The 12,686-nt window shown below is 40.7% G+C and overlaps 1 protein-coding gene across 1 annotated transcript in view; it reads left to right on the forward strand.

Annotated features, from left to right (window-relative positions):
* Positions 1–12,686, forward strand: part of loxhd1b (lipoxygenase homology PLAT domains 1b) — a 29,829-nt gene that overhangs the window by 4,730 nt on the left and 12,413 nt on the right. Inside the window, exons 6-19 of the mRNA XM_048244529.1 lie at positions 258–406; positions 1,102–1,225; positions 6,197–6,447; positions 6,980–7,115; positions 7,403–7,563; positions 7,706–7,792; positions 8,410–8,545; positions 8,735–8,889; positions 9,255–9,415; positions 9,501–9,577; positions 9,813–10,009; positions 10,150–10,342; positions 11,190–11,350; positions 11,637–11,955. Of these exons, the coding sequence (XP_048100486.1) occupies positions 258–406; positions 1,102–1,225; positions 6,197–6,447; positions 6,980–7,115; positions 7,403–7,563; positions 7,706–7,792; positions 8,410–8,545; positions 8,735–8,889; positions 9,255–9,415; positions 9,501–9,577; positions 9,813–10,009; positions 10,150–10,342; positions 11,190–11,350; positions 11,637–11,955 (2,307 nt within the window). The remainder of the gene's footprint in view (positions 1–257; positions 407–1,101; positions 1,226–6,196; positions 6,448–6,979; positions 7,116–7,402; positions 7,564–7,705; positions 7,793–8,409; positions 8,546–8,734; positions 8,890–9,254; positions 9,416–9,500; positions 9,578–9,812; positions 10,010–10,149; positions 10,343–11,189; positions 11,351–11,636; positions 11,956–12,686) is intronic.

Here is a 12,686-nt window from a genome sequence, read left to right on the forward strand (position 1 = left end):
AACAAGTGATACAAAATCCAAAATGGACAAAAGACGAAGTTATACACCTGCCGAAAAACATTCGATAGTGGACCTGGCCACAACTTCAGAGAAGACAAATGGCATGCTTAATTGTTTTGGTTATGAGGGGGACCTCAGAAAAATGTTTTCCCCCAAAAGGGGTCCTTGGAACCAAAACAATTGAGACCCCTGATCTACAGTGACTCTATAATGATGTAGACTAAATTGAAGTCATTACCCCCAAACCTTTTCTGTAGGGGAGCGGCGATTGGACAATGACAAAAACAACTTCGAAAGAGGCACTGAGGACAAATTTACCATTGAGGCACCAAACCTGGGAAAAATCCGTAAAATCACAATCGGCCACAACAACAAAGGATCATCAGCAGGCTGGTTTGTGGACAAGGTAGACAAGCCTGGCCTTAAGTTACAATTAGTTTATTAATATTGCAATAGGATTTCCAGTAATAGCCCTTCAAAAAGTATCAGGGAGTATGTCAAACAACTAAGATAGACTGGTGGTTTTAATTGTTTGTCAAACAGTCTGATCAATCTCATGCCCCCAGTTTCTTTGTTTTCCCTTTTCATTGAAGAGTGTAGTGTTGATTAGTGAGCACTATGACATGTTGTCATATGCTGCCCAACCTCAACCCCCACAACACCATGGTACTTAAGCTGGGCTGGGCAGGGCACATTGTCTCTGCAAATGAGATCATTTTCTCTCGCTGATCAGTCACCCTATCTGCAGCTGAAAGGAAACACCAGCTTATTTTACAGGATTGTCTTACCCAGCGAGAGCCACTCTAGCTGAGGAATCTCCTGTTAGGTAGCACGCAGCAACAGCATGCCCTCTGCCTCACGCTGCCTTGCTACATCCTGACGCTGTTTTGAATTAAACCCATGTTCTGTTGTTGTTAGGCATTTAACTAATTACCTTACTTTGACTACTACTCAGTAGCAAATACAAACAAGCACAAATCGACTTAATCCTTCCTATAGGCTACCCATGAAAGAACCCTGCTCAATAGTATATTTTACATCCTCATAGGCCTTTTTGTTTGATTTTTATCAAACTCATCTTTGGTGCTCTTTCTCCAACAGGTGATTCTGGACGATATGGGTAACAAAACCATCTATGAGTTTCCTTTAGGGCGCTGGTTCGCCATCGATGAGGATGATGGGAAAATCCAGAGGGACATACTGGTTGGGGGGAGTCAGCCTACTGGTGAGATCTTCTATGGTATTCAACTAGATGTAAGAAGTAAAGCAATGTAATACGCAGTTATACAGTTAATAATACACTACAAATCTCTTGACAAAGACCAAATGGGGTTAGTTAAGGTTTGTACCAGGTTATGTTTAGGGAAAACTAACAAGTAGGTTGCAGGTTGCTAATAATTTACTTGACACATTTTTGATAGTGTAAAGATAGTTTGTTTGATAAGCAGCAACTGCCAGGTCTGCTGAGACCTGGCAGTTGTGTAACAGGTTGTGTAGTTGGAAAAACTGACAGAGAGAAAGGGGAGCAGACCCCACGAACCTAAGAAGAGCTATAGACCCTTTCAACAATAAAAACAAAAACAATGCTTGAACGTTCTATTTGGTTCCCAATCTACTTCCTCTGCATTAAGATAACATATGGAATGTTAAAACGGAAGCCTTGTGGGGCCAACTATGATGCTGATAATGGAACTCTATAAGGTAAACAAAAACAATGCTTGAACGTTCTATTTGGTTCCCAATCTACTTCCTCTGCATTAAGATAACATATGGAATGTTAAAACGGAAGCCTTCTGGGGCCAACTATGATGCTGATAATGGAACTCTCTTGAAAGGGTCTATAGAGCTGCACAGTCCCGCCCACAGCCAAAGGATGTAAGATTCCCATTCATTTGTCCCATTGACGTTTGGAAAAATCCGTATCTAAAGAGTTTTACAGCATGTCTTAGGCTAACCAGCTACGGCATAACTCATAAGCATACAACATATCATTTCGAGTGAAAAAACGAATAGAAAACCCCAAAAAAGTCAAAGGTACAAGACTGTGTACATATTTTCATTTCCGAGCGAAGGAACTACTCATCCCATAAACCACCGCGCCTCACTGAATAATATATAAGCAATGCACAAACCAGCGCGAAATCATTTCCAACCGACGACAGCACGGGAACCCTTTCCTCCAAACAGTGATTTTTATACAGTGAATGTGCAGTTAATAGCCGTTATTTCAAGAGTAATCATGTAAATAATAGTGTTTTGATTTTGAATTTTATATTTATCATCGTGTATTTTATATCATGTGTGTGAAAGCGGTTAACGTTAACGGCAGTGCTTCGTAACGTTACCTGACTCATCCTATGCTGTCATCACTGCTCAGTCGGGCTGATGCATGGACTGGTGCATGGTCTGCTCTTGGACCACCATATTCAGTTTATTAATTTGCCGTGAATTATTACACAAAATGTTCATTAAATGCACAAAGTATTCCTAGGTTAATGATTGATATGAATCATACAGTATGAAGGCTACAGTAGCCTAGCTAATGTTAACTAGCACTGCTAGCAGCATTAACATTACCAACCTCCCTGCTTAACTCACGACAACTTTGTAGGTCTTGTCCCTCATGCTGGCCCTTACAAAACCCACAAACTGACTCTCGGACACACAACAGTCAATAATGTGACCCGATTTAAAGTGGCTTTCACCCCTTTGGACACTCACTAAAACAATACATTTCATACCTGTGTTGCAGCATGTAGGCTAATGTTGCATTATGTAATGGCATACAATGTCGGAAATGCTAAAGGTTAGCATGTCGGCTACCTGAAAAGTGTGAGTGTTTAAACTAACATTTACAGTGGTCTAATTGATAGTGTATTGGCCCTGACTAAGTTCGTGTGATGTATAAACCCCAATCCTTGTTGATACAAGTACCAATATTCGTCAAGAAAGTTTTTAATCACATTAAGATTTTCGCCATCTTTGTCAATATTTTTCGCTGAGAAAGTTTCAAACTATGACCATAACGGCCTTTCCACCAATCAGAGGCATCACTGTGGGATTGTGGGATTGTTCAGGATTGTGGGTAATGAAGTACTTATCCAAGAGATCGCGAATAAAAGGCATTTATCTCAAAACAAGGTTAGTGCCCCATGAACTTTTTTTGCGCCTATATGAGCATATACAATCGCTTAGTACAGCCGTAGCTGGTTTTAAGTCTACCACGTGCAGTTAAGTTTTTATGGCTTATACCGCAATTGTCAATGGAGAAATTGCATTGAATTTTTACATCCGGCATCGGCTGTGGGCGGGACTGTGCAGCTGTGCTACGTCATAATGTCATGTGACCGTTTGTTTACAACTAGAGTGGTAGGCAAGAATGGTAGGCAAGGCACTGCAAAGAGTGGTAGGTAGTGGTGTGCGATACTGTAACATTTGGTTTCGATCCGATACCAATTAAATATAGGGCCAGTATTGCCGATACCGATACCAATACTGATATTTGTAACTAAAAGCCGTTTATATACTTTTATGTAGGGGAGAACAGTGTGTCATGATTTATGACGTGAATAAAACATGCTAAATTTGAATACATTTCCATGACCACTAATGATTTTAGGATTTCCACTGTTAATAATTTACAAATATTTCAGCAACGAAACATTGCAAAGCGGGCATGCAATATGTGAAAGAAATGGTGTTTGCATGACTGTAGGCTAGCCCTTGGTGAAACAGGAACAATGCATTTTGAACAAATTGAGAGATTAGAATTAGATTAGATTAGAAGTGAACAGAAATTACAGTATCGATCCCATCACGCTGGTATCGATCCGATTCCAATACCAATGTTGGTATCGATACTATCGATATTTGGATCGATATGCCCACCCCTAGTGGTAGGCAAGCCTACAACAGTCGGGTTGCATAGGCTACACATAGTTACAAATAGCTTCAAAATTGACATTTTAATAACAAATATTGACCGGGATGCCGACCACTTGTGTATGCCCTAACAGTTGGTTTTACAATAAGAAGCAAAAAGCGAATTTTAATCCATCGCTTAGCCTACCTATCCCTCGTGGTTGTGGAGGATGATCGTTAGCAGCTGTGAAGTCTTTTATTCTCAAGATGGCCTAATGGTGTATCCTACTGTCTATGAAGACGTAGGCTAAAATACAACTATCTACAGTCATCCAAAAATGAATTGCCAGAGATAGGCTATGAAGGGAAAAAGTGCAGCATTTTAAACATGGCAAGATTTTTTTTACAGTTTGTTCTCATTTTTCTCGTGAAATTCGTGCTTGTAGACATCAACCACCTATCTCCTGTCCTTCTATTTCACGTTATCATGAGTGTCATTTGATTATATAATCACAACAAATGCTAATAAATGAAAACAGAATAGGCTTATGTGCTATAGCCTACAGGTCAGTTAGGCTAAGTCCCGTCTGTCAAAATAAACTGATTTGATCCTATGAATTGTTTAGCGATCACACACAACAACTTAACACAGCAACCTCGAACACCACTGTTGAACCTAGGCTACTGCTTCAGTCATGTAAGAAATAAGCCGTTTATGAATTATCTTTACCCGTTTAATCAAGTCCACATGAATAAAATAACAGCATATTTAAAGGCTGAGCTAGCATAACAGCCCAATATAGCCGATGCTGCAATGAACTAGTAAAAAGGTTTCATACAATTAATGAACTTTATCACTCACATTCGGAGTTTTTCTGGGTGGTTATATATCCATGCAGATCGTCTTCGAATGAGTCATCGCTGTTATATGTTATAATATGTTACAGGATTCATGACTTTAACGACATAATGTTACATGATGCTGACTGACGCTGCATGGCTATGTAGGCTACCGTCTTTAACGTCTGCTGAGTCTACTGCCTACCAAAACCTGTTGCTGTTCAGTTCAAGTTAAATTATCAAATATTGTTTGATTTTGTGTCAACTTTCAGAGGGAAGACATGTTCCTTTCTGGTCAAATTTCACAGCTTCTAAGAAAGTCTATCGTCTTCGTGTAAACCGAGTTTTGAACAGAGAAAAAAAGTTAGGCTACCATAGGCTACATGCAGGTTCTCCCATAACGTTATTGATACAGATCAATGCACCAAATCAGGACGATTTTAGCGAAATAACGTTAAAAAATATTGAACAATGGGATAACATTTCATCATCACCTTTATTGATGCCTGAAATGTTGACATTGCTGAAATACAGAGATGTAGCCTACTGAGAGGCAGGTGAAGACAACGATGTTCAATGGGTTCAACTTGTCCCTTGCCTACCAGGTGGATGTAAACAAAGCTATAGAACCTAGAATACGTCACATGAAAAACGTTAATGGACCCTTTCAAGAGAGTTCCATTATCAGCATCATAGTTGGCCCCACAAGGCTTCCTTTTTAACATTCCATATGTTATCTTAATGCAGAGGAAGTAGATTGGGGCCCAAATAGAACGTTCAAGCATTGTTTTTGTTTTTATTGTTGAAAGGGTCTATATATTTACAACCACTGCAAGTCAAATTTACATTTGACACTCTTCCCTTATTTTACCACATTTACCACATTTTACATGAATGTATTTATCGGTATTAGGGGATTAAAACTATGGTCCCAGATATCCAGCCAGAAGCCACATCCTCCCAGAAAGAGCTGCTACCGGTGTGCTATTATAAATGCCATGCTCCACTTAATGAGATACAAGAGCAAGGTGGTTACGCTTGCTTCTTGGGACTTAAAGCTGCAGTTGGCAAGTCTGACAGATTGAGGGGACTTAGCCAAAATTTTGAATGTTTACAACTCTCATGCCCCTCCCCCACTACCACCGAGCTTCGAGTTTGTGCTCGTCAGTCCGCACCAGACTGTGATTGACAGTCAGATCTCACACTGCCCTGCTCTGATTGGACCAGAAGTACCGGGAGCTGTGGATTTTTGCAAAACAAATAACAGGCTCTAGGTGGAGGTAGAAGTTCGGGGGGTTTCTAAAACCGGCTGATTTATGTTGTTCTGTCTGAGCATAGGATATAGTTTCAGTGAATATGATCAAAAAAATCTTGCCAACTGCAGCTTTAACTGCGATGTTTTGATAACCTTTTCCCCCTGAAACTGTGTCACAGGGTTAGTTGTCCTCCAGAACACAGTGACTTATTGAGATAACGAGTAACTGTATCTTTGTAGGGATCATGTACAACGTCCAGGTAGTGACAGGCAACATCAGAGGGGCTGGTACCAACTCAAAGATCCACATGGTCATGCATGGCTCCAAGGGCCTGAAGAACAGTGGGAAGGTTTTCTTGGAGGGTGGCAAGTTTGAGCGTGCCCTAACAGACATCTTTAATGTGGAGATAGCTGCTCTCCTCAGCCCTCTCAGTCGTGTAACCATTGGTCATGACAACGGGGGTGTCAGCTCTGGATGGTACTGTGAGAAGGTGAGATTAAACCTAAGCAACGCACTGTCTGGAAATTGCTCTGGAAAGATACTTAGTACTTCACAATTAACTGAATACAACTCATGATGGAATGCTACATTTTCACTGTCCAAGAGGCACTGGATTGATCTCTATAATAATTCAAACTCAATCACTCAATGATTCATCAAATGTCGGTTTGAACCATCTAGGGTGAGACAACATCATGTCTTCAGTCATTAGAATTAATCTTTTCTGCCTATGATAAAGCTAGCCTTACAATGTAAGTGATCAGTAGGATATACTGAATTTATTAAATAATGTATTATTTAATAATACATCCCATGGTTTTTAGCTTCATTATAGTATATCCTCCCATACACATATGGGAAGTGGGTATGCTATGCTAGCAAACATGCTAGCATGTATGTTTGAGTCAGAGGCAGGCAGGACTGTGCTTTTCACAATACAAACTGTATGTTTTAGTGTTACCTGCTGTCATGTTGGGATTGCCATCTGTGAACACTCCTCTATTTGCCCTGCTCTTCTGCAGGTGGTGGTGTTTTGTCCCTTCACAGGCATTGAACAGACCTTCCCCTGTTGTAAGTGGCTAGATGAGGACGAAGGTGATGGTTTAATTGAGAGAGAGCTCTATGAGATGGTTTCCCTGCGCCAGAAGAGACAGAAAAGTAGGTCGCTTAAAGCCTAATACACCTTTTGTCTTTGACTTTACTCATTATACATGTACAATGAAGTAAATGCTGCACCAATTACTGCGCAAAGCCCCATTAAATGGCATACAATCATATTATTTAGATGTCCTACACTTTGAAAAGACCTCAGTCATTGTCAGCAGAGATGACGAGTAGCCTACAGAATGAAATTACATACTATTCTGCCATTGGTTGAATGACTCATTGAGTGAGACAATATTGTGGCTAATGGTCTTGTTGTAACTTCATCTCCCATCTGGCAGAGCACCCTTGGTCACTGTGGATCTGGACGTCCGATCTGCCTGGGGCAGGGACAGATGCAACTGTGTTCTTCCAGATCTATGGAGTGAAGGGCAAGTCAGACGCAATGAGGCTAGATAACAAGACTGACAACTTTGAACAGGGCCAGCTGGATAAATTTATTGTAAGGCCTGCAGATTTTTTGATAGCTTTTTTCCTCAAACTTTTTTTCCCAATTATAGTTTAAGTTAAGTTGCGAGTTCTGTTACACACTTGTGATCCTGTGGAATAGTCCAACTTGTAGAATACAATAACTCCTTTCACAGGTGGAACTTCCAGATCTTGGGAAACTGACAAAAATGCGTCTTTGGCATGAAAAACGGAATCCATTCGCAGGATGGCATTTAAAGAAGGTGAATAAAACACCTTATGTCTTGTCAAACAAGCCCTTTCTGTGCAAAGTAATAACCTTGGGTTTGCTGTTATATGCTGTAGAGCATCAAGTTTCTAAAGAAAGAATGTGACTTGCATTTTGTTGTACATCAGTTACACGATATGTGCATTTAGTTAACATCACATGGTGAACATCAGTTAACATCACATGGTGAACATTCGACCAAGCTGATCCTCTTACCAAGAAATGATGTGTAGGTCACAGGTTCAGTGTCACCAAATGATCTTCTGAAGACCATAGAGCTGTGGTGGTGTGTTTTTACTTTTAGAAAGAATGAAAAAAAGTCCGCTACACCAGCTCTCAATGAATGCTTAATTTATTGCGATGTTTCGGGCACTAGCCCTTCGTCACAATAAATTAAGCATTCATTGGGAGCTGGTGTAGTGGACTTTTTTAATTCTTCCATTGTTGACCTTTTTTGTCCAGCCCCCAACTTAATACTTTGGATGTGCATGCTTTTTCCTTTTTTACAGTGTTTTCACTTGTAAACTGTATCATAGTTGTCCTGTGCCACATCACTGAAATAAATGACAGATTGCTGGTCACATACTTGTTTGAAACATCTTTCTTTCCCAGGCCTCCCTCATGAAAACTTTGACCAAGGAGTTGTATAAATTCCCATGTGAGCGCTGGTTGGACACTAACGAAGATGATAATGAGGTCGTACGAGAGCTTCCTGCATCAGGAGATGAAGTATCTGAGCCGCTTCCATGTGAGGATGCACAGATTGTAGACAAATCGTTTTCCGTGCAATACCTGTTATATAAAATGATGAAATGATCCGGGTGTTAAGCATCAAGATCTTTGTTTGTTTGTTTCAGTGATTAAATACAGTTCAAGATGTTTGTTTGTTTGTTTCAGTGATTAAATACAGATCAAGATGTTTGTTTGTTTGTTTCAGTGATTAAATACAGAGTGACTGTGTGCACTGGGGATGTGGGGGGCAGTGGCACAGATGCCTCCGTCTTCCTTTGCCTCATTGGAGATCTGGGTGACAGCGGGGACAGGACCCTTGTCAACTGCAAGAACAATGTTAACAAGTTTGAGAAAGGCAATGTGAGTAACAACAAGGCGCATGCTGGAATGTTAGATCACAAAAGGGGTTTTATTTGACTTATTAACCATGAAACCAACCATCCTTCTGATTGTTGATTCTGGTGACTTTCTGGATCTTAGTGCAGATTTAGATGCCACTGTCTTTTGTGTAATGTAATGGCAACTTCCAGGTATGCCTCTCAGTTTGTTTACATCTCACCAGGGCTGGAGGGCATTTTTTCTCATCTACTACTATGTCCTGTGAAGTGCCCAAGGATATGCTTTGGGCCCTTATTTTATTAAGTAATCCAGAGGGCTTTAGAAAGACATTTATGAACTGTGGTTATCCGGCTAATCAAAACCGTTGCTGTGGCGCTCCTTTGTAGGCAGATGAGTTCATAATCGAGGCAGTGTCCATCGGCAGAGTGAGGAGGGTTCGGATTGGTCATGATGGGCGCGGTGGTGGCTGTGGCTGGTTCCTTGATAAAGTTTTAGTGAGGGAAGAAGGCAAGACGGAGAGCGAGGCGGTGATATTCCCCTGCAACAGGTGAGACGTGGACGAGTGACCATTGTAGTCATGGCATCCAATTATGGATTATTACATGTTTTTTACATGGATCTGATGGTTTCAGATGGTTTGACCGTAATGAAGATGATGGACAGATTGTTCGTGAGCTAGTGCCATTTGCCGATGGTCAGCGACTGTACAGTAAGTGTTCCTCAATAATGAACATTTGCTGAAAAAGTGATATAAGATGTAAATGAGCCACGCACTGACTGTGCTAATAAATATTATGAAGAATGCTTCTTAAAATAGCAGTGAACATAGAACACAAGTCCACTTTTTATGAAGCTTCATTAAAGAATGCAGAACAGAGCAGTAGCCTACAACCCAGAGTCAACATATTATAGCTTGTGTGTGACCTGTGTCACTCTGCTTGTAGATGTCAGCTATCACATAGCAGTAAAGACAGGCAACATCAGTGGGGCCAGCTCTGACTCCAAAGTTTTTGTGAAGCTGTATGGAGAGAAAGGGGACACCAGTAGGATGATGCTGGTGGTGTCCGACAACAACTTGCGAAACTACTTTGAGACGGGCCGAGTTGACATCTTCACAGTGGACACCTTCGACATTGGACAAGTATGCTCATCTATTCCTTTTATAATAGGCCCACTTTGCTCACACTCATAACCGTTTTTTATATAAACATGTGACAACACATGGTGTTTACAACCAGTCTTCAAACATGTTGTTTAAAACTGCTGTCATGGTTGTGTCAGATAAACCGATTGATGATTGGTCACACCAATGAGGGAATGCGAGCGGGCTGGTTTCTGGACAGTGTCCAGATCATGGTGCCGGTGCACGGATATCACTACATGTTCCCCAGCCACCGCTGGCTTAGTCAGGACGAGGCCGATGGGAAGACAGAGGTGGAGATCTACCCCAGTGAGATTCTGGAACTGGATAAATGTAAGCATTAGCTGATTTTGTGACATTTTGTGGGATTTCTGTTTTAAAATATTTTGTATATTTTTTATGGTATTATGATATGTTTCAAAGGATATAGGAATGCAATGTTTTATAAAAAATAATTCTAAGGCATTCATTTCAAAGGCATTCTTAGGCGGGCATCACATCAGCCAGCGGCAAGCGGCAGGGCAAACGTAACGCAACGCTCAGACCATAATAAGTTTTATCTCATTCCTAAGCAACACAAACGGGTTGTCAATTGAATACCTCGCGTTGCGCTTTGAAAGTTGAACCAAGTTCAACGCTCAGCTTGTTCAACGCTAGCGTTACGCCAGCGTTGCCACCGTTCTGCTGCCGAACCATAGAGAACAATAGGAAACCTGCCGCTTGCCGCTGGCTAATGTGATCCCTGCCTTAAGGGGTTATCACATTGTACACGGTATGCGCTGCGCTCGCCGCTAGGTTGCTCTTGGTTGAGGTAACGTCCAAAAGATTTTTGTTGTGCTTGCCGCTGGGCTCAGCGCAAAATACCAATGACTTACAGTGCGCCGCGGTCAAAGTTCAACCTGATTGAACTTTGACCGCGGCATGTGCAAAAGCGGCAAAATGCCGCTTGCAAAGCGCAGCAGCAGACCATTGACTATAATGCATTTCATAGCGCATGCCGCGTGTAATATGATAGGCCCTTTAGGGTTCCTATAAGTCTATTGCTGCAGTGAAAAACACATGCGAGCATTTGAGTCCTTGCAATTATGTGATAACACAGTGCTACTAATGTTTGTATTTAATCTGATCTTTTTAAATTGAAAAATTATTGTTGGCACGATTGTCTTTTTTTTTGTTCCAGTGATAAACTATGAGGTCACAGTTGTTACTGGTGATGTCTTTGCTGGGGGCACCAATGCCAATGTCTTTCTCCAGATGTATGGGGACGAAGGCAAAACAGAACTGTTTACATTAAGTAGCAGGTCCAATAACTATGAGAGGGGGACAACAGAAATCTTCAAGGTAATGGGTTAAATGTTTTGTCTAGTTCCCTTTTTTGGTTTATGTAAAGAAACGGAATGTCCTGGCATTATTTTATGTTCACTGTGTTGTTCACAGCAAGAATGCAAAAACGTTGTATCATGAACCATTTCAAAATGTGAAAATTATGAAGATGGCAAGCATTTAAAAGAACAATCTGAATGTAAAATCCACTTTTCCACTTGTCATTATTTCAGATACTACATTTACAATCTGAATTTCTTAAAGGCAAAGTCAGATGAGCTGATTGCTTCTGTCTTCCCTTCAGATTGAGGCAGCGGACGTGGGAAAGATCTTTAAGATACGCATCGGTCATGATGGCACAGGAATGGGCAGTGGCTGGTTTCTGGAGAAAGTGGAGGTCAGGCGCCTGGTGATGGGCATGGTACCCAAGGAAAAGAAGGAGGACAAGAAAAAAAAGAAGAAAAAGAAAAAGGGGGAAGAGGATGAGGAGGAGGATGAAGCACAGGAGCTGCAGGAGATCGTACAGACGTACTCATTCCCCTGTGACCGCTGGCTGGCCACAGATGAGGAAGATGGAGAGATCGTAGTGGAGCTGCTCCCTGACGATGCTGAGGACCTTGAAGGTAATTTTCCTAAATATTTAATAACATTTGATATTCAATGGCAACCATGAAAATAATGTATAGCTTTGAGAGCCTTTCAACAGCACACATTCACTAAGGGAAAACATAGAAATGTGTGTACATTTTATATTGTGACATTATCAATCATGGCCTATAATGAGTCATCATGACAGTTACTATAGAATGTTGGAATGCTGCTTTGCCTCTTAATGATAGACGTGATGCCAAAACAGATTAGGTATGGTGCTTAGAACAACTACGACCATTTAGCAACTACCATGACATAATAATGGCAGCATGAGGCAATATTTTTCTCAGATATGGGTATCATTCTAAGTGAATAGGCTGCCAATCTTAAAACTATATGTTATAAAACATGTTATAATAGAGTAACAGAAGCAAGTATTTAAATTGGAATTACAATTAGGTAGTTTGGAGACAACTTGTTCAAACATCTAAAGGCAAACAGGGTTCATGGTTAAATCATTTAATTGCATGTGATTTAGATAGATAGATAGATAGATAGATAGATAGATAGATAGATACTTTATTGATCCTCAAGGGGAAATTCAAGAGTCTCAATAGCATACAGACATAACACACAACATGCACTTACAGCAGAAATAGTAGACATAAGTATAAGTATAAACATATAACTACACTCCACTGTACAATAAGACAGTAGAAGATAAGACAGATAAGAAAACTAACAAAACTAAATACTAAATACA

This window comes from Alosa alosa, chromosome 5, assembly GCF_017589495.1.
Source record: "Alosa alosa isolate M-15738 ecotype Scorff River chromosome 5, AALO_Geno_1.1, whole genome shotgun sequence".
NCBI classification, from domain to species: domain Eukaryota; kingdom Metazoa; phylum Chordata; class Actinopteri; order Clupeiformes; family Clupeidae; genus Alosa; species Alosa alosa.